This window comes from Pygoscelis adeliae, unplaced genomic scaffold (genome assembly GCF_000699105.1).
Source record: "Pygoscelis adeliae isolate BGI_AS28 unplaced genomic scaffold, ASM69910v1 Scaffold265, whole genome shotgun sequence".
In the NCBI taxonomy this organism is placed as follows: Eukaryota; Metazoa; Chordata; class Aves; order Sphenisciformes; family Spheniscidae; genus Pygoscelis; species Pygoscelis adeliae.
The window spans coordinates 508185-530080 of NW_008824810.1; the positions used below are offsets into that span (position 1 = coordinate 508185).

At 39.3% G+C, this 21896-nt stretch overlaps 1 protein-coding gene across 1 annotated transcript in view; it reads left to right on the forward strand.

The window, feature by feature from the left end:
* The window catches only part of NTNG1 (netrin G1), a 155770-nt gene extending 134329 nt beyond the window's left edge, over window positions 1–21441 (forward strand). Inside the window, exon 7 of the mRNA XM_009324226.1 lies at window positions 21215–21441. Within this exon, the coding sequence (XP_009322501.1) occupies window positions 21215–21441 (227 nt within the window). The remainder of the gene's footprint in view (window positions 1–21214) is intronic.
* Window positions 21442–21896: the final 455 nt, after the last annotated feature.

Here is a 21896-nt window from a genome sequence, read left to right on the forward strand (position 1 = left end):
GAGGGGCATTGGTGAGAGCTCAAGGACATTATCTCAGCATCTCTGTGCTGGGAGGAAGGCTTCTGTGAACAGGATGGGGATTGGGAATTAGGTAACACCTCTGTGTGGGGAAGCCAAAGAAAGTAACAGGTCATAAATCAACCAGAGAACGGGGCATGGGAAAGGGGGCTAGTTAGCATGGTTAACATCTCATTAAGAGGCACCAGGCTCTTAACAGACTGCAGCTCTTCACTTCAGGACGTTTACTCTGATAACCTGGTGATCAGACTTGCTTTCTCCAAAGTGAGAAGAAACGGTTCAGTGGCAACGTTCATACACCTGACCTTTAATAGAACAATTTTTCCCCAGCGAGGTGAAGGATTGGATGGGAACAAAGAGGCTGTTCTCCTCTTGCTCTTGCCCAGGTGTCAGCTTCAAAGCTGCTATTCCATGGCTGTCTAAACTGCTCTAATTGCAAGCGCTGCAGTCCCTCTTCTCCCAATTCCCAGCTATTTAGTCCCACACCCCTAGCAATCTCTCAGGCAATTGTTTGACCTTTCATTGAACCATTTCAGATCTAACTCAGCAGGACACTAACCAAAAAAAGAGGAAGTTTTCTGCTGTGTTAGTTCTGTGAGATGAATCGGCAATGGGCTGAGCAAGCAGGAGCACCCTGGGAGAGCATAACCCGCTCAGCTGGGGAGCGATGCAACCCTGGCAGCCGGCAGTTAGGCTGGACTGGGCTGCCGTGCAACTGTAGCACATCTGTGGGATCAGTATTCTCCTCTTTCCATCGTTAGATCATTCACATTATAGTCGAGCAAGTTGCTGGTATTTTTACCAGACAAAGCCACATAATTTCAGATGGATATGCAGGTGGATAATTAGGCAAATTTCCTAAAAACTTTTCCCTAAAAAAAAAAAAAAACTATACTCTCCCAAAAATAGTTAAAAACCCCGCTAACCTACAGAAAAACAAACAGCTCCCTAAGATTCTCTTGTACTGAAGCAGAATCATAACTTTTTACAGACAGCAAAACTAGGATTCTGCATGCAAAATGAACGGTGGTGACGGACGTGAGCAGAGTGCATTTCAACACAGCCCAATTTAAAAAGAGTGAATACAATTTCTAGGGTCTTACAATATTTTTGGTGCTGTATCATGGGAGAGTTCTGAACAACTAAATATTAGGAAATTCATGAAAAGTTAAACAAGCAACATTATTTGTTTTCTTTAGTCAGATGATTTTAAAATGGTTAATATTTCATAGCACAATGATAAATATTTTAACATAGTATACTGCAGTCGGTTAGGAATAGATCAAAAAGATACAAAGTAAGCTCCACTAGATAAACTTTTATTAGGTACATGAAATAGAACATAAAGCTTGATAGCACTCACCATTTAATCTATTCACGTTCAGAAACGTATTGAAGGGGAAACTTATAACTCAGTTAGTTGTTATGAATTATTAAATGTTCATTTGAACAGTGATGAGCAGGACTGCCTTTCCTCTGAAAAATCTGTCACGCTTTCCTTTTAAGCCTGCTCAGTGGCCATAACTTCGATGTAATTTGCCTGCTCGCTGCCTTTTTATGAGGACAGAAATAAAGAGATCAGTAGCACCACAGACATGCCCAGACGGGACGTTTTTATGAAGGGGCCTTAAAAGGATCGTTTAGGAGCAAGTAAAGTAATCTCCATCCTACTTAACTGCAGATAAAAACTACTGACCTGAGGCAATTAAAGATGGTCAACACTTCCTATCTTGACATTGATGCAACTGATGGCATTGCTGACACTAGCACATGCTGATTAGTAAGACTTCAGTGGATATTGTTTTAGCTTCCTTCACACATATGCAAATACAACTCTCCCAAGAGATCTTTCTGTTCACAGGGATGGCAAAGTTTAGTTTAGAAGGAGCTGATAGGTTTTAACTTGCAAGGTGCTGACTGCCTCCCCTAACAGAAGCTAAGCTCCCCCAGAGTTATTAAAAGTTAAAAAAATGCCTTTAAATATTACGCGTTAATAAATGGATGCCTTGGAAGTAGGTATACCAAGATTCAGTCTGCCTGTAAATTTAAATTTTAAAAGACTAGCTTTCACCTTTAATGGATTTCAGAGTTATTCTAGGTACAGGGGCACACCTGACGTTAAGGTCTTGTGCTTCTGCCATGAATTTGAACATGCTGAAAGGATGTAATCCTAAAGCAATCAGCGTTTCTGACTTCAGCTTTGTATTTCTACAGAGCTGAGTATTGTAGTATCTAACAGCTAATGAACTCAAGGCTTTTTAACTATGTACTACTACTATTTGAGGTACTTTCCAAAAGATTTGAGATGTCTTTACTCATTGACAGTATTTGTTATGAGTAATCTATAGAGGTGAAAAAAAAAATAATCTCAGACTGCAGGATTTAAAGAAATTTAGTTGAACTAAAGGAGTTATTATTTAGTATCAATAGGTTGAGTACTTCAGCAATTAATTTCTGAAAATAATCAAGACCTTTCAAGATCTGAGCTCTTAACTGAAACACTTTAACAGAAGTGCCTTTTTACATTTCCCAATTCCCGCTTCACCCTATTGTTTTCTGACCATCTTACCTTGCCCGTTTTAGAGCTGGTCTTCAGAACCTTCCGCTCCTGTGAGTTGTGTGTTTCTCTTCATGCTTTCATGCTTTAGACAGCAGAACATCTTACAGTAGAAAATTAGAAAGCCTGTACTGAGTTAGGCCAGGGATCAATTTACCCCAGTGTCCTCTATTTGACAGTAGTGGGCTTGAGTGGTATTTCATTCAGTGTAGGCAGCCAAACTCCAGGAAGCTACAGCTTACGGATTTTCTTAGCCAAAGAGTTCATCAGTATCTTCATGTTTAGTTGGTCTCAATGAGCCTTTCATCCACTAATTTGCCTAATAGCTTCTTGAGACATTCATACTTTTGTTATCCAAATGTCCTGGGCACAAGTTCATGATTATGCAAAGTGTAGTAATAATAATAATAATAATAATAATAATAATAATAATAATAATTTCTTTGTTTTAACTGGCTGGCTGACAACTTCATTTGGTAATTCCTAGTTCTTGGGAGGAAGGCGTAATAACAATAAATGAATAATCATTTCCAATTCACCTCTTCCATAACATTTGTGATTTTATAGATGTCTGTTTTATTTTCCTTCAATCCATCTTCCCTTTCTTATGCTGAAGAAACCTAGTTTATTTAATCTCTCCTTTTATAGGACCTGCTTATATCTATGATTGCTCTTCATTCTACCTTTTTTGGTAGTACTATATACCTTTTCAATATGCAGGACTTCATGCAGCGTTCGAGAGCTGGGCGCATCATGAAGTTACATGGTGACATTGTGGTGTTTTCCGTTTCATTCTTTTTTTTCCTGTCCTAAAAAATTCAAGAATCTATTTGCCTTTTTGACTGATGAAAAGCATTAAGTGAACATTTTCAATAAAATACCCTGAACTACTCTTAAGGTCCCTTTTCTAAATGGTAAAAGCCAAGTATCTATAAGGGTGCATTACTCTTGAACACTGAATTTCATCTACCATTTTATTGTGCTGTCACCCAGCACCTTAGAAATTCTGAAGTTCTTTACAGCCACAATACTTCTGTAACGTGAGCAAACTTTATTACATTACTCTTCACTCACTTTTCTAGCACAATTCTGCATGTGTAACTCCTGACACAGTTCTTACAGGACTAAGTAGCAGTCTGACATTTATTCTTACCCTGTTTCCTATTACTCAATCCATGATTATTCCATGAAAAAAAACAAAAAAACTCTTACTGGTTTCTTTGAAAAACACTGCTGAGGGATCTTGTGAAATACTTTTTGGAGATTCAGATACATTACCAACCTGATCATTTGCGTCCACGTGCTTACCAATTCCTTAAAAAGTCATCTACTAGGTTTGTACACCATTATTTCCCTCTACAAAAGTTCACTCCTCCGTGCTCATCATGCTCATTCATCTATCTGCTAATTCTTTCCTTCATTACAGTTTCCATCAACTTGCTTGCTGCAGAAGTTTCACTTGCTAGTCTTTAGTTCTTCTCAATCTCCTTGGAGCTCTTTACAAAAATCACATCTGCCATAGTCCCTTCTTACAGTTAACCAAGCCCATCTTGGCAATTAAATGAGTAAAATCACAGGTAACAGCCAGAAATTTGTTTCTGCAATTTTTTTAAATTCTTGGATCAATATTACTTGCTTCTGGTGATCTGATGCAACAGACTATCTTCCATTTTTTAAGAATGGTTTGTATAAACTTTGAGACACACCTCCAGAGCATGCCCCCATCAACATAGGCAGTAGCCCGGTAACCCCCTCAAACACTTCCATAGTTAATACTTCGTAGATTTTTCCCTTCCCTACCTTACACACCATTCTTTTGCCCTAGAGACTTCCTAGAAAGTTTCTGCTTCTGATGTGTTTAGAAAAAAAAACAATTGCTAATTTGTATGACTTTAGTACATTGCTCAATCGTTTCTGGCCTTCCTTGGTACTTTAGCCTGTTCTTACAGCTCAATTCTGAGAATCTGTACTCTTTTTCCTTCATTTCATCACAATTTCAACATTTTTCTTTACTGTTTGTAAATGTATTTCTTTATAAAGTTTTCTTTTACTCTGCTGCTAACAATGCGATTTTTATAAAAATCCTTTTACATAGTGGGGGTTTTTTGATACTTACTTTACTCTGCATCTCTGATATGACCAGCTCACCAAGTCATCTGCAAACATTCTGCCCCTTTAGCTTCCCCTTGCAGCATTTCTTTCTAATAAGTGCCTACATGATCATCTCCTCTTCCCCTAGATCCATACCCCTGAGATATGTACTAACCCTTCCAGTAACTTCAAAGTCATCTTAAAGTTAAGCATGCAAGTCAATGTTTTGACAAGGAACATGGGTATGATAAAATCAGGAACAAAAGCTTGATCTTACAAACATCAGCCCAGCTTTTTGTCAGATCTTTGACTACTGCCCTTTACGGCACAAATTTTAGTCAAGCTATTTATATGAATAACAACTATGAAAGTGAGTACAGCTTTACAGGATTCAGCCAATATATATTTAGAGGGGACTGATAGCCCGTACGAAAGTACCGTGATGTTCTGTAGCATATTAACGGTATCGTTCTTTCAATTTCTTTCATCCCTGCACAATTTTGAGATACGATTTTGTTGATTACAAACTGTTCTTCTCTCACATTGGACTACAGTCAATGGCAAAATCATTAAAAGAGAGTTTTAATGGAAGCCAAGTCAAGCCCGTTATAATTATCTTGGAGAATTATCTAAGGAGAATAATTAAATTGTTAATAAAACTTTTACCTATAATCATCAGGTGAGAAGAGAAAGATGTGACAGTGCTGGAAGTTTAAAGATTTCTACAGAGAAGGGGAAAGAGAGTTTGATCGTAATTCAGTTGTTGGTAATTAATGTCTATAGAAGATTACTTAAAACTGAAATCAACTTGAAATAGTTATATTAAAGAGACTGTGTTCATTAACATCACTGATTTCAATATACAGCTGGGGTCCACGGTGATTAAAGCATTATGCCCAAAACTATTTTGTATTTTTATAACTACAGCTTGGACAAGTACTTCTTTATAAGCTATTTTTTTCCCTCCAATGACCATGTGTCTTTTTGTTCAGATGGAGGTGGAAAACCGCGTAATAACAATCGCACTGATGCCACTGGCTGAATCTAGAGACAATATTTTGATTTGTACTTCTGTTTGCAGATCAATTTACCCACTTCATTCCCTTTCTAGAGACCGAGTGGAGTAACTTTCCAAATCTTTCACACTCTACAGACATTTATGAAACCCTGTGCATTTTCCAGATGTACAAAGAATAAAGCATAACCAAAATCTTGCTCCAGCTTATGGAGCCAGTGGCTGAGCTGCATATTGAGCATCTCTGAACAGCCAAAGACAGACACCTTTATCTTTCTATGACACCTATGTGCTAGCCCCTGTTCTTACTCTATTTCCTGCTTAAATTTGAAGGCTTTTCTAATGGACCCAAGAATCTATTCTTGCACTTCAAAACTGCTAGGTTATAAGGAGCTCAGCCATAATCTCTTTGGAGGAGGAATTCTCCCTTGAATAGTTATTTAGGTTAGCCTTAAGAAATAGCACCGAGCAGCTATAGGTCAGGGATACACAAGGGCTACAATCCGAAGAGCTACCAGCTTTGTTACTCACATGCACTAACCAGTCCCCATATATGCTGACAGGTGCAGGAGGAAGAAACGCCTCCAGGATCCTCAGTATAGAAATAGCTGACCATAGGAGACAATTCAGCAGGGTGTTCTGTTAATGAGATGCTGCATCACTGAGCTCTGAATGTTACACATACTTTAAATGGGAAATGAACTTCCCTTTTAAGCCAGAAGATCCTTGAAATAGGACTCTTACTTTGAAGAGTTTAGAATTTCATTTCCAAGGAGAGTAAAGAGAATTTCACCACATGTAGCTCGCTCTTTAAAGAGCTGAAGCTGCATTTTGATAGCGAGGCAATAAGCACTGACTAGTGTCCAAGGAGAACAAGTTACTCTCACAAGGTTCAAAAACCTGGCTTACTTCCTACTGATTTCAAGAACAGGAGTATCCCACAATGAGATTTAAACTGGGGCCGTTAGTGCAAAGAAATTCATATTGAAGGCAAACATAGCATCCTTAAATCAGCCCCATTATGTTGACATTATGCAGCAAAGTGCAGCTCTCTGCAAGGAGGCTTCAGTTTGCGGAAAAAGCATCCTATTCCGCATATCTTTGCAGACAGACTACAACAGTGTATTACAACACAAATGTCTCAAAAATTGAGCCAGATGTTTTGAAATGCCTCAGATTACATATGCACACATGTCATTTGGAACACAGCTAGGGAGAAACGTGAAAGGCTGCATGTACACAGCATAACTTCTGCAAAGGTTTGAAAATTTAAGTCAAGATTTACACTACCTATCAAAATAAAGCCATATACTGCTATAATTTTTCTGCAACAACCTGAGAGCTTTGCTAGTTCATGCAAAACCATTACCGATTTAAAACACAACTGAAAAGATGCTTGGAGAAGTGTACTCCAGTTATATAGTCTCTTTTATTCAGTGGCAACATGACAACTTAGCGATATTGCTGCAGCCCACGCTGCTCTGCACCATTAGAAGACCTTGACTGTTTTGCAAATACAAAACATTGAGCCAGTCAAGATGTGTTGAGCACCTCCCTCACCTCCTCCCACCCATCCTGGCTTTGGCCCAAACCCCTCTGTTCCAGTTCCAGCCGCTTCCCTTTAGCACTCATCTTTCTCTTTTAGCCTAACAACTACTCATTCTGTAGCTTTCCTGCAGTCTTCAGACAACCATCATCCCACTCAGATCTGCCACGTTACCACTTAAGAAACACTGTCTCACAAAGGCAGCATAAAACCTTTGCATTTCTCACTCCTCTCATGCTCTCACTTCACCGGGCCTGTGTTTCAGACCTGAGCAGGAACCACGCTGGAGTCTCTGCTGCCCAAGACGGCACGTCTGTGCAGAGGTTGGCCTTACGTGCTGGCTAGCCGTGCTTGCCACGTGGCTTCATGGAGCAGGAAGAGGCTTGGTGTTTAGCCTCAGCGTTTGACCCCTCAACAAGGGTCCAGGCATAGACCAGTGCTACAAAACGTCATCCTACCTGGAATTACAGCCTTTTCTCGTCCTCCAATATCACGTGCGCCCATCAGCCAGCACTCTACACAGGCGTGCAGCAAACACGGGCTCCCATCATAGGAGGCAATGTAAAGGAATACACGCAGTTCTGGAGGAGTTGTGATCGGAGAAGTCAGATTTCCATTGCCATCGCTGCCAAGGCTGCTGAAAGAGAAGGACAAGCATGTGATAGGAGTTGTGGGGGCTCAGGTTATGTGAGGTAGGCGTATGCAAGGGGGGATGGCTGGGGGCAGAGGACAGGACTGGATCCAAAGGGAGAAACTTGTCAGGAAATACAGCTTCATCAGCCAAATTCTATTTAGCAGAAATCAGTTTTCCATTTTCTGTGAGAGTTCTACAAAGAAACATACTCAGACATTATGTTTTAAAATACACTCGGATGTTATCTTTTAAAATACACTCAGACGTTATGTTTTAAAAGAATATACAACATTCTAGAAGTACATTTTCATAAAAATTGAGCATTTCTTGTGTGACCCTTCCTTCTCTAAGCCAAAGGTGAGTACATGAGTTTGTAAACTTGTTACAGGCACAGCTTCTCAGGAGCATGAGAAAATGACCAAGGGCTTGGCTTTTCAGTCTGAAGTGTGAGTGGAAGACTAACACAATTATTTCTTTTCATCATGAAGTTTAAGGGTGTTGATACAACATATCTTTAGAAATATATAACACACTGATTATAGAGGAATTTATTTTGTCTAGATTAATGGAGATATCTGTTATTTTTCAACTCTGGCATGACTTGACAATCTAAAAATTGGGAAAAAAAATTTTAAATAAAGCAAGTACTTTGAAGTGAAATCAAATTTTGCAGTTATCTATTCCTTGAGGATCTCAGGTTATTTCAGTCTTCACTAATAATTAAATTTTAACACCTTTGTGCATCAGGGGATTGATAAACAGAAATGTAAGTACGTGAATCAGCATGTCAGAAGTAATGCAAGAACCATATAAAGCACAGAGGGAAACATAAGTTCTTACTCATGAGAGTCTTTTAACTCTGGACTTTTTAATATCCTAAATTATCTTAACATGTTGTCATAGTAAGCAATATCAACATCCATGTTTAGAGGCTTTATCTTTAGTTCGTTCGCATGCAGAAAGAACTTTTCAGACGTTAACCCAAACAAACACGTTGAGCACTGTCTCTCTAAGTCTAAGCCAGCTCTATTGTTACTCAGATGTTTTCTACACTGTAGAAAACTGTAGCGTTGATAAAATGAGATTAGTGCAATCCTGTTACTATTGCAATAACCTATTACTGGTAGCCTGCATAATAATATTCTGAAAAATACGTAGGTTGCCTGCATGCAGTCTTCATCGGTATTGGTCAATGTGCAATACTGAATTACGAATTCTAACTGCGTACTTACCAAAACATCGCTTTTGAAAAGACAAATAAATAATCAGAGCCGTCGAAATTTTGTTAAGAGGCAATATAATTAGATAAACAAAGACAGTTATTTTGTGTTTTGGTGTGAGCATCTTTTGGACATTTTTGCTGAATGATGTGATATTATAAGTCAGTTTAAAAAGTGTTTTCAGCTAAAACAGTGGCTAAGTCTATCATGTTGGTTACACCTGCGTAGCACATTGCAGAAAAACTAGTGTGCGTGAAGAGGGTCATGTTGGCAAGCAAGGACCTATTATCTACGTTTTCCCATCTAATGGCTGCTCTGTCATGAAAATAAATGCACAATGATACCTAGAGCAAGTCTGTGTGTAGCTGTCAATATTGTTGATGAAAACTACCATGAAGCAGCTGATAGCTTTAATTATTTGATACATTAATTTACTAGTTCTCATTTTTGCCGAGTGCTACATGCCATCATCTATTCTGATGAAAAGAGTAGGAAAGTAAAGCATTACACCAATTAAAACCCCACTTACAGGCGAGCATATTATCATCCAGTATATCTCAGAAAGGAATTACGATATAAGAATCTGCCTGTTGAGTGTCAGTTTTTAGTTTTACTGAAATAATTAAAAGTAGACAATAACAGATAATATTTTTAAAGGCCAAGATAAAACATTTGCAAACCTTTACCATGTTCCTGATATATGAATACGAAGCTGCTAAAGTTCTGAGTGGTGAGATTAGAAGGAGGTATGTACATGACATCAGTATTTCTAATTGTCAGAATATTTAAACCTCTTATGCAATTGCATGACACTTAAGGGGACAAGACTGCATATGCCTTTTTTAAACATCATCGTTTATAAGCCTTTTTATAGCTGAGAGTCTCCAAACTCCCGTGGAAACAGTAATCAACTCTGCTGTTGCATTTATCTAATAAACAGTGCAATTTAGTAAGTAGAACCGGAATTCACAGGACCTGTGTTCGTTCCCTTCTTTTGTTAGCACAGGCAAATCATTTGACTTCCCTTGGCATCAACTTCTCCATTGGTCACTGGCAGTAACAACTCTTACTCTGAAGAGCTTTGAGACCCCTACAGGGCAGTGTTTTTAGCCCCATTCTAGAGCTAGCTCAACAAAAGCACACGGAAGCATTTCATCCACATTCAAAAGAGTAAGTCAATGTAGATTCAGAAAGAAGATCTGATTCCCAGTATTGTTGCTTTAGCAAAAAAAAAAAAAAAAAAAAAAAAATCCCTCACATTTCATGTTTTGTAGGAACTATATAAATGTTTTACCTTTACCTTTGCGTTGTAACTAATGTTCACATAAACTCTGCATGGTCATCTCCTCAGAGATTCTACGCCATTTACTTTGCACATTGGCGTTCTGGTCTCCTGTAGTAGAGTATTATCCTGGCATCTTAAATCTCTCCGTTTTGAAAAATGCACACAAGAGGAATATGTAATGACATATAAAATAAACTTGGCTTTACCTTTACTTGGGGTCGGTGTAACATAGCTGATTGTAAGTCACACTTATGTATAAGTGTGACTCCCTTTTTTTAGTTACATTTTAATATCCATTTAGTATCCATTTTAATATCTTTGATATGTATGACAGTGTAATTGAAGATTGCTGATGTTTCCATTACAAATGCTATTTTATGTAGATTAGAAGTTGATCATAAGATTTATTTCCGGTGGATTTTGTTACTAATTTTTCAAAATGCCCCATGCATTTGGCTTTAAGCCAAAGTAGCGAGAAGAAAGTTCACAACGTTCAAATTATTTTAGATCACAATTAACTTTAGAATAGCAGCATTCAAAATTTAGCTTAACATGAATATAACATCTTCTGTGTAAAAAATAAATAAATACAACTAAGTCTGCTTTAAAAAACTAGCCATTACAATGCAAAATTATTACTTTGAATTCAAAGAATTTTTCTACACAAGGTTTGCTATACACAGCAAGTACTGTAAAATAAAATTTGCAGAACCAGCCTTACTCCATCTGAGTGACACTAAACTGATTATTAAAAATTTAGCTCTTTCTTAACACCAAAACCAGGACATGTGTTATTAAGCTGCAGCAACTATGCTGCTGGGCAGCAAAAACTTTAAATAACTCATTAGTCTCCTCTTCTTTATCAAACACATCATGAACACTTTTGCTCAAATTGCCAGAGAATGCACACGCATGCGCACATGTATCATATATTTGGGGAGCAAAAAATTAGGAGAGAATAAATTTTTTAAAATACTGTCATTAAATAACATAAGATTACAATTTAATCGTAAGGTTCTCACTCAGCAGCTCTCTGAAATCATTTTAAGTTTTGTCTACAAAGAACTTCAGGATCCAGGGCCATGCAGATGTTTTGAGGAATACCGATACATCCCGTATTTGTCCTCAGATTAGTACTATTGTGGAATTAACGTCATTATTAACAGAAGCCAGCAACACATTCTCTCATTCACTCTCTCCCCTTCCCTAAAAAATTTTAGGAAAATAATTACTAGAATAATTCTAATCCCCTAAATCATTAGGAATTCTTTTCAGTTGTGATTATCTTCTCTGGTTTTGCTGCCAAATAAAGTAATAAGTGTGGAGGACTATTTCGTGGGTTTTGAAAGTCTTCAATGCAGCATTCATCGGGAAGAATGGCAGGAAGAGAAACTTCTGTCTTTGTAAACAAAGAGAAAGTATTCGTGTTCTTTTGTGTCCAAAACATTACTGCAAGTCAAACACCCTAGCAGCAAAGTATGCAGGAACATTCAGCCTTTTATATAATTCATAATCACGTATTTGAATTGCTGACCTTTGCACGCTCCTGCTTTGGCTTGCTCTCCAGGCTTTCTTCTGCCATTTTGTGCTCTGTAAAAGCGATACTTGTTGCAGCTCTATTTAATAGTCCTTGGGAACTTTTAAGAAAATACTGTTGTCGTGCCTGAAGCCAAAAATGCTGCTCTTCAGGCAAAGCCACCCTGCTAGCTTTTTGGATAGGACTGAACCGCCTGACCGTAGGTGTCCAGTGCCACTGCTGCGGAGCAATGGCAGTTGGGGGGTTCCACAAGGAGACAGCAAGGCAGGACCAGGAGGGGACTGGCGGGTCGGCAGGGCAGGGAGCTCCCCAGCACAGGGTGCCTCCCGCAGCACCCGAGCCAGGCGAGCCGAGCAGCTCCGGCGGCAGCGGCAGGGTCGGTGACAGCCCGCGGACTGCCAGATAAGACTCCAGCGGCGAGACAGGTCCGGGGTCATAGAATCATAGAATCATAGAATCATTAAAGGTTGGAAGAGACCTCCAAGATCATCGAGTCCAACCGTCAACCCAACACCCCCATGCCCACTAAACCATGTCCCTAAGCGCCTCATCTACCCGCCTTTTAAATACTTCCAGGGATGGTGACTCAACCACTTCCCTGGGCAGCCTGGGTCGCACCGGGAGGTCAAACGTGCAAGGCCAGGGTGGGCCGAGCCCACCGGCTCACTCGGGCAAGGACCAAGGCGAGGGCCTGAGCTCGCGTGCACCCCTCCCAGGCTGGCGGGCAGAGGGTGCGTGAGCGGAGGCCCCAGACGAGGCTTTTCACAGCTCTTGCTCGCAACTGGGGGGTTTCCACAAGAGCCGTGTCCAGTGTGGCACAGCTGCACCGGATCAGAGCGGACGTCAAACGCAGGCAGGGAAGCCGTGCGCTGGGTGGAGAGCTTGCAGGCAGGAGGGCTGCAGGCTGCCCGCAGCGGGCAGGGGCTGCCAGCACCCCCAGGGCCCCATGTCCGAAGTGCCCTCTGGCACCTCTAATGGCAGTAGCTGCTTGTGGTTAGGGAACCAAATCCCACCCTCCAACTGTCCACAGGGCCTTTTGATGACCACTTCATCCTCTGTACCCGAGGAGTTTTTGTGCTTAGCCAGTTTTTATTGATAGTGCTTACAGCCAAACCCTGACCTTGCTGTTGGCACTAGACAAAAAAAAAAAAAAAAAACAGAAGTTTCAATGGCTTCTCTTCCTAGTTAAGGAAAGAGAAGACAGATCATGTAAGAATGTTCATTTATCTTCAGGAAGATAGAGATAATGGCACTGCAGCTTGCAGCTTTGTAAGTGGAATATGAATGATAGGGGTATGTAGTCCCTTTTGACCAACTAAAGCTATGATGTAGCTTATCGCTCTCCTGAGATTACCCTAAAATATGATAAGGGTCATACCAATTCAGTGGTGCTACTCTATAAGCAAAGCAATAAAAAGAATGGGGAATTTTTTTTCCCCCCACTTTGGGAATCATCTTCTTTTGGAGAAGTATAAAACTGGAACAACCAAAACCAGAAAACTGAAAGCTTAATCAATCATTTCCTGAAACCGAGGAAGATTGGAACGTATTATCTCAACCATAATTCTTAGGTAACTAAATCTGGATTTGTTTTCAGCCATTTTAACAAGCAATCTTGTGTTGTTTCAGCCAAAGCTGCTATGGCTTCTCTATCATGCAAGAGTATCGATTCCAAAATTCAGTTCTCCCCCTTGTCCTTTTGACAAATTTGATGTATTTATTCTCATTATCTTTTATTAATTAAATCCAAGGATTTTAGATTACGAATAGAGAATGAAAATGAGAAGGCACAGGCACAACCTGTGGAACAGGGTAACTTTCTACCTCTGCTATTCCTTACACCATGGTTAAAATAAAATTTGTTCTGTAGAGGATTTTGCGCTTTCAGTAGTGAAACGTAATCAGCTAAGCTTACCCAGGCGGATGCTGGGATAAATTGGTATCTATTTACAGGAGAGAGGAATCGCCATCCATTCTGTGGCTGTGCACCGGGGAGAACTCTGAAGAGTAGCTGCATCTTCTTGTAGAAACTCGGAAGACTTTTCCTGCAATTTGATTAGAACTGGCTTAGCTTTGAAGTGAGAATTGTGCAGAAAGAACAGAAATTACACGTAGGCAAACAATCTAAAAATTCTACCAGAAATTCTCAGCAAACACAGTACCTCCATTACCCACCTATTCATTTACTCCCCGATAACTTAATAAAACTGGTTTGATAAAAAAATCAAGTGTCATTTCAAATGTGCCTCTAACGGGCATTTCTAAGACAAGTCAAGATGGAGATGTCTGCCTTTAGAAACTACTCTCGCTTGGTCAATGTTTATTTCCTTGTATTGTTGGCAATATAATTAATCACAACATTGTTTCAACTTTGCACCGGAGATCTTTGTATTAATGTTTGTCATTTTGTGACCGTAATTTTGACACAGTAAGATACGCTTTAGGCTTGTACTTGTCTACACTGATTTATTTTGTCTTAACTTCAGAATGTGCCTTGGTAGATAAGCACAAACCAGTTTCCTTCTCATGCTATCAAAGCATCTACCTTGTCTTGATTTGACAGTATCCTAAGATAGTTTTACTGATCCCACTACAGCAAATGTTAAATTAGTGTCACTTCAAAAAAAAAAATCATTATGAATATCTCATTTAAAAGAGCAATAGCTGTTTTTCACATCAGGTATGTCTGTGGTTTAAAACCACTGAAGAAGTCTGATCAACACTGACACGTGTATTCGTGGTAGCAAAACATTTAAAAACCATTTGGCAGTAACTGGTAACAATAAATTAAATCGTAATAATAATCTAACAGTAGATCTAACTGGAAGACAGGCAGGGGGAGAAATCTAAGTGACAAAACCTCCAAGTCAGTTATTAGCCACTGGTTACTCAAATGAATAAGATACTTAAGTTATAAAAGTTTGAGGTTTTGTCCTGTGCTGTGCAACACTAATTGTACCAGTGAACAACGATAGTTGTAATCTTTCAGAAGAAGCCTGACTACTTGTAAGTTTTCCCCATGCCCTTATATCCTCATTGCTAATATTTACTTTATATGGGTGAAATCTCGTGAGCCAGTGGAGCTCCACATAGAGATCTTTAACACATAACAAGTACATATTGTATTTTTAGGACTGTTTCCAAATAATGGAAATAATTTGTTGTTGCTAACTCTGGCAATTTGAAAATATTTTTATTGTGGTCACTTCTGTTCTGATACAACCGGAAACAATTTTAAACCTTTGCATTTGAATGAGACGAAGTGTTTTGCATTCCCCAATTCCATTAATGTCTATTTGACAAATTGTGGGAAAAATATTACTAATACCTTCACGACGGCAGAGGTTTTCTTGTGCGTGTTTGCTATATGTTTGTGTAGATGTCCATGTTCTTATTAGGCATACACACAAGCTTCCTCATTTGTTGCAATTTCTTTTATATTCTGTGATTGTTTTTACCATTTATTGATTACATGATCACATTTTTAGAGAATAATGCATGTTAGTTACAGAATCTTTACAGTATTCATAGGAACTAATTCTGTATTTGACAAGAAATTGCTTGTGCTTGGCCTCAATTTACTGAACTTATTTACGTAGTGAGATGAAACCTCCTGTTTTTTTCATGGCATTTCAATGTGCTGTTCACAGCTCTCTATACACAGACAACCACTGCATATACTGAAGCTACCTATGAACATCATTACTGAAAACATGGGTTTCACTGTGCTTGGTTTTTTACTCACTTATTATGCCGAGACAGAATATTCTGCTAGCATGTGTGCTGAAAACTTCCTCATAAATGAATTGCAGAAACATTCTTTACTAGATAAGAAGTACCAAGGAAACAGGGGCATTAGAGGAAAAAAGCAGCCAAGAATAATTTCTTCAGCCACTAGACCTGCGTGCTTTCAAAGTTATGAACAATGGGTGGAATCCAAGGTCAAAAAATTCTCATGATTTCAGTAGTGCCATTCACACAAACTACTGGCGAACAGTATGGAAAATTCACTGCAGCGAAGTAGGGTCAAAGCTTGCATCAGTGCTCTAGGACAGACCAAAATGTTGTGTAATAGATTCAGAGCCGTCAACCCACCAACCTGTCCAGGGACTATAATACTCATGATCTGGGAGACAAAAAGGAGAGAAGCGAAGAGATGGTTTTAAAAAGAGAGAGAGGGAGAGAGAAGGTCTGTAATAAATGATACCACAAAAAGAGCACACTGAAGAAAAATAGTGATGGGAGAGATGATACAAAACATTGCTTGAAATGAAAGACTTCAGAATTCAAGAAAGGAAGCAAGGACGTCTAATAAAAAGTTTTCTTTCTGCGGCTTTATCATTAATGGTCTTTATGCTGTTCCCACAAACAATGAAAATTTCATAATAAATCCAGATTTTGATGCAGAAAGTGAACACCACCTATCCCAGATCAAAAAAGGTGTCCCTTTTGAATACGTTCATTTCTTTTTCTTAAGTCAATAGCCCGTCCTTTCTCATAGTGATGGGGCTGACCCACCTGAGTAAGGTGCTACTGCAGGCAAGCTGCACAAAAATTCAGGTAGCACGAAGAAAGGTACAAAACGTATTTTCTCCCCTCTTGGATGGCCTTCGGGAAAGACAGGAGGCTAAAAGAAACCGTGTTTAAGTCCAACAGCGTATTGTTTTTCTGTCTGAGCAGTAGGCAGACCAAAAGCCCGGTGCGTGTGCTCTGAAGCTGCCCAGACACAGTCACCAGAGAGAACGCAAGCCAACGGCACAATGCTGTGCCTGAGGTGGCCCTCCAGGTCAAGAACAAGACTCGCATTTGTGTTACTGTGTCTGCATTGCTGCTTCAGAACTAAAATCAGCCACAGCTGGCTGTCTCTTTTCTTTCAAGAAGCTGAAAGGGTGTTAAAGTTGAGTTTTGGACAGACTCAGAAATTTTCATGTATTATTCAGATCTGAACATTTAAGAGCAAAGTAGACATTTGTCAGACAACTATGCTACTCTCAATACATTTCATTAAATACCCAGTATAAATTCTATGAAACACTAGCTCATCACTTACCCCTTGAACTGCTTGAGCTGGTTGAAAGACTGGATATTTTCCCCTTGTTTTCCTTTTTTATTCCATTTCCAAATGTAACAACATTGGAATTATAAATCAAGAATATTTTGTGACTTGCGGCAAGGCATCTTTCATCATCATTCACAGAAGTCTTATCCTAAGAAAGAGGCTTCAGTATTTTATTAATTATTACTTTGGAAAAGATGTTTACATTTTGATTCAAAAATAATAATATCTCTTACTAATTGCAGGGGTTTGTCGGTTTGGAGCGGGGAAGGGGGGTTGCCCCAAGGACAGAAAAGCTTCAGATAGCTATCCATTTTTACATGTGGCTTTTTTCTGTCTCCTTTGCGCAGTGTTTTACGGATCCCATAGTCAGACCATAGCTTAGATTGTAAACTGATGAATTATGAAAATAATATTAGAAAATCTTCCTTTATTTTACTTTAAATATTTCACTTCCCACAGTAGCGCAGATCTGAAGACTGTGTTCAGAAATATCCCCCAAAAAGGCCTGCAAAGCTCTCCAGAGCAAATCAGATATCTCTGTTTTGTTTCTTAAATGATCAGTTTGATGTCCTGTCCTCTAGTTAATGAAGATCTGCCAGCAAACCCACAGCTAGTTCAGCCACACAAGTCTTAACAGTCATGTGTGATTACTTCAGAACTAGTTCTTTTACTTGCATCCCTTCTCGGTGTTTTATTCTTTGATCAGAACTTGATACCGGATGCCTTTCAGATTAACTCAAACTAATTTTTCCTTATTGTTACTTTTAATGACGAAGCTAAGGCAGAGCTGCTTCAACACCGCTCAGCAGTGGAGGTAACATTTCACTGCTTGGAGTAGAAGAAGGGGCAAGGGCACGGCAGGCAGGAGAAGGTAGGAGGGGTGCAACGGGCAGGAAAGCCCCGTATTGCCAGACTCGCTGCTCCTGCTGCTTGGGGAACCGAAAAGGCCGAGGGCCAGGCACAGGCTGGGGCTCCACCAGCCCGACCTGCACCCACCAGCGCCAGCTGCAGCAGCTCTCCTTGGGCTTCAGCACAGAGCAAGGCGTCTGCAAGGTCCTGGCCCTTCCTGCCCTGCCCAGCAGCTCCCCGAGGTCACTCGGGGCCTTCTCTGAGTAAAGCCTAGAGCCTCTTCTGAAATAAAATGTGTTATAACACGTATCCTGGAAAAATACTGTGCTAACGTTAGAAACATTGTTAATTTTCTCAACAACAATTAATATACTTGCCTTGCTTTGGTCTTGGCAGCATGTCAACTACTTTTGTTTAAGGCATAAATTTTGTTTTAAATTCCAGTGAAAGTACTTTTCTTTATGCTGCTGATGTGCCACACTCATTAGCTATAGCTAATCCAATTCCTAAGCTGAACAAACATAATTAGTTAATATTAAAGTTTTAAAAGTAATCCCGACCACGCTTTCAGGAAGGTGGAAATGGTATTAGAGTTGGTCAGAATAAAATTAACACAAAATTGGCAAAAAGTAAATAATGGGATTTCATAACATTTTCAGAATTGTTTCATTTAACTTCCAAATCACCACAATTGCTATCTACACGATACATATATGTGTGTACATGTGTGTGTGCAAGAGAAAGAGATACAAGGACGAAACTAAGGAAAAGAGAGCTGTGACAACACGAGATTAACAATTCAAGAATTTTCAGCTACATAGTAGTTTGCTGAGAACATTAAAATCTACCCGTTTGAACTTGAATGCGGTTCTGTGGGCAAACTTTTAAAAGCATGCAAGAATAGTGAAGGGGAAGCTTTTGATCCATCCCTTCTTTAAGTACATTTTTAAAACTTCCTAATGAGAAATAAACTGATGCTGATTTAAAAATCAGCATCTATAACGCTGCGTCCAGAATGTTGTCGACAGCAATGATTAGAGGCACTTGATAGCAGCCCGCATCAGTGTGTCGGGCGGAACAGCCGGCACGCAGCAAAACGCCACTTCAGCCACCCATCTCCAGCAGTCCGTAACTACAGGTCAGAATCCGGGCTGACGGCCCCTCAAAACAACCGGCTGTAGTTGTCAAAATAGGTTTAAAAATAGGAAAGCTATTGGAAAATAAATTTGCTTGACTGAATACTTGGGAAAATTTGGATAATATATTCCGGGCCAAACACGAGGAGAAATAGCTCATCTGCTGTTTAAGAAGTGGTATTTAATTAACTATTGAATTCCACTCAGTTGCTGAAGGCAAACAAAGGTCGGTATTGATGGGACAGATACTCCACCGTTTTCATTGCCTGAGCTGTAGGAAGCATCCCAGCAATGAGTAGTCTAGAACAAGCAGATTCCGTAGCTGTACCATCAGATAAAAAGTGTTTTGATTTTGCATATTGATACGGCTAAATATATACAATATGAATAATAAAGTCAGCTTTAAAGATACATAGCCTCAGTTATAAGAGATGTAACTCAAATATTGACTTTTAAAATACAGTTCATTTTTTCGGCCTGTTATCGTTCTGTTTTTCTGGGTTGATAATCTCATCACATTTATTTGGTGGTGATTTACTGTTCCTTTTACATAATATAAACACTATTTTTTGTAACTTATATAGAGAACATTAAAATTCAGGCCTATGGCTGTCATCAACAATGTGTTGTTTGTTGTACCTAATATTCAAATTTTGATGTTACAACTCCGAAACTGGACAACAACGTTAAATCCATAGCTCTTAAGAAAAGCCTTTGATTGCTAAAGGAATCACTGAAAAAAATTACTTAACTGTTCTCTTTTGGTTGCATCTATGAGTTTCTAACTCACTGCGTTATTATTTGGCCCACTTGGACGCAGAACGTTAGAAAGCAGTTGTCAGAGTCCTTCTAGAGTAAGAAAATTATTTTTCTGAAAGCGCGTCAGGACAGAGAAGATTACCAGTAAGGTTGCTGGTGCACAAAATTGTACAGATTTATGTAGAGCTGCATCACTTTGGAACTTGGACTGTTTCAATTTTAGTTCTCATAATATTTAGGTTGTTGTTTTTAAAAATAAGTAAATTAACGTTTATAAAACTACTTTTTTGTAGCGATAAATAGCAATGTTTAAAGTAAAATTAACAATATTTTCCCTATTCTGAATTTTTTAGGGTATTTGCAGGCTAAGGTATGCATAAACAGCGTATAATGTTGAGTCTGCTTCTAAACCAAATAATCTTTTCCCTAATTCTCTGAGCGAAAATTTTTACTGTTACGTTCTGCCTAGATAGTAGGGGCAAGGTCTTTACTAAAATTGCCTCTCCTACGGCAGACAGAGCTGTAATCTAGCACATACTCTACTAGTGATACCATCTGGAATAAAACACGGGTTGACACGTTTAAGTAGTATGTTCCTCATATCTCTACATATTTACCCAGTGAAATATTTCAATTGATATTAAGTAATACAAAGTAAAGCTGTCAGTTTTTCAAATACGGTAGTACTACGCAGCTCGAAGACTTTTGCCTGTGTTATTGTCTCTTAACTCTTTTGTCAGATCTGACTTCTGAAATTATTGTATCGGGCTACAACATCTAAATAAGATAGTTTTAAGATGCCAGTTACCCTTGTACCAAAGTAGCAAATCTAATTAAGAAGAAATATTTAATCTGTAATGGAAATAACGTTATCTTTTATTTCCGTATGTATATACCATATAATCCCCACCAAATAGCATGCTGAATTTCCTGCCTGTGCTTGCCTTATCTTTTCCGTGCAATTTTTTCGGATCATTAATACATGCAGTTCTCGATTATAAAACCCTGCCTTCTCATACAGCTCTTTTTACTTCAGCAAAGCCATGCTGCATTTTTAACCGCTGCTCATGCTTGCCAAAAGCTCTAGATACGTTGCCCCTTTCAAATAATAAAACACACACACACCTACAGTTCCAGTTCAGTAGTAACTATAAAAATGCAGACACTGGCACAAGGCAGGTATTAATATTCATATTATTTCATTATTAATCATTATTCATATTATAGTCATTAATTAATATTATCACAGTCAGTGGTCTGAAGCGAATGAAACGGCTCTCCAAGACTACAGCCTAAAAAAAAAAAAGAAAAAAAAAGGATGAGAAAATATCAAATAAAATAAAAAATTCAAACTTGAAGTGTTAAAAAAAAAACACATCCCCTGTTTACATGTCTCAGGAAGAGGGGGGAGGTAGTGTTTTAATTCTGGTTTCAGGGCAGAGTTTCTCCTGTAGATGAACTTATATTTATTCTGCTTTTCTTTCCCTCCCTCCCCTGCTGTCTTGCAGCAAACGTGTGTGACAACGAACTGCTGCATTGCCAGAACGGAGGAACGTGCATCAACAATGTGCGATGCCAGTGCCCTCCGGCTTACACTGGCATTTTATGCGAGAAGCTGAAGTGTGAAAGGGATCCAGGAGGCTGCAGCCAAAACTCCGGCCGGGGGGCAATATCACCCGGGCCTCTCTTACTGCTGACTGCTCTGCTAGGAGCGACTGGACTCTGCACCCGCTAGACTCCGTATGGTCGATGGCATCGCATTCAGACTGCTTCAGATGAACGTGCCACATGAAAGCAAGACAAAACCCAAGCGTTTGCTGCTGAAATTTGAAAAGGAAAAAAGAGAGAAAAACTAGCCACATACAAACTAAGAGGGCCTAACTGAACTAAGCCATATTAATCAGTTACGGACAGGGCTCTGAGTCAAGACTCTTCACCTCTGACTCGAGAGAAGCGGGCAGCCGCCTAGTCTGTCAAATCAGTGCTAGCTGCGAAGCTTACACAGGACCGAAACGGCTTTGACAGCCCCCAGAAGGGGAAGGGAATTTAAAAAACATTTGCTACTCCTATATGGTGCGCTACTGTACCTCCGCCCGGCGTGTGGACCGACCAAATAAAGGCATTCTTTGCTGTCAGTGCATTGTGGGTATAAGGAAATCTGTAAAAGCTGCCATATTGGCCTGCTTCAGT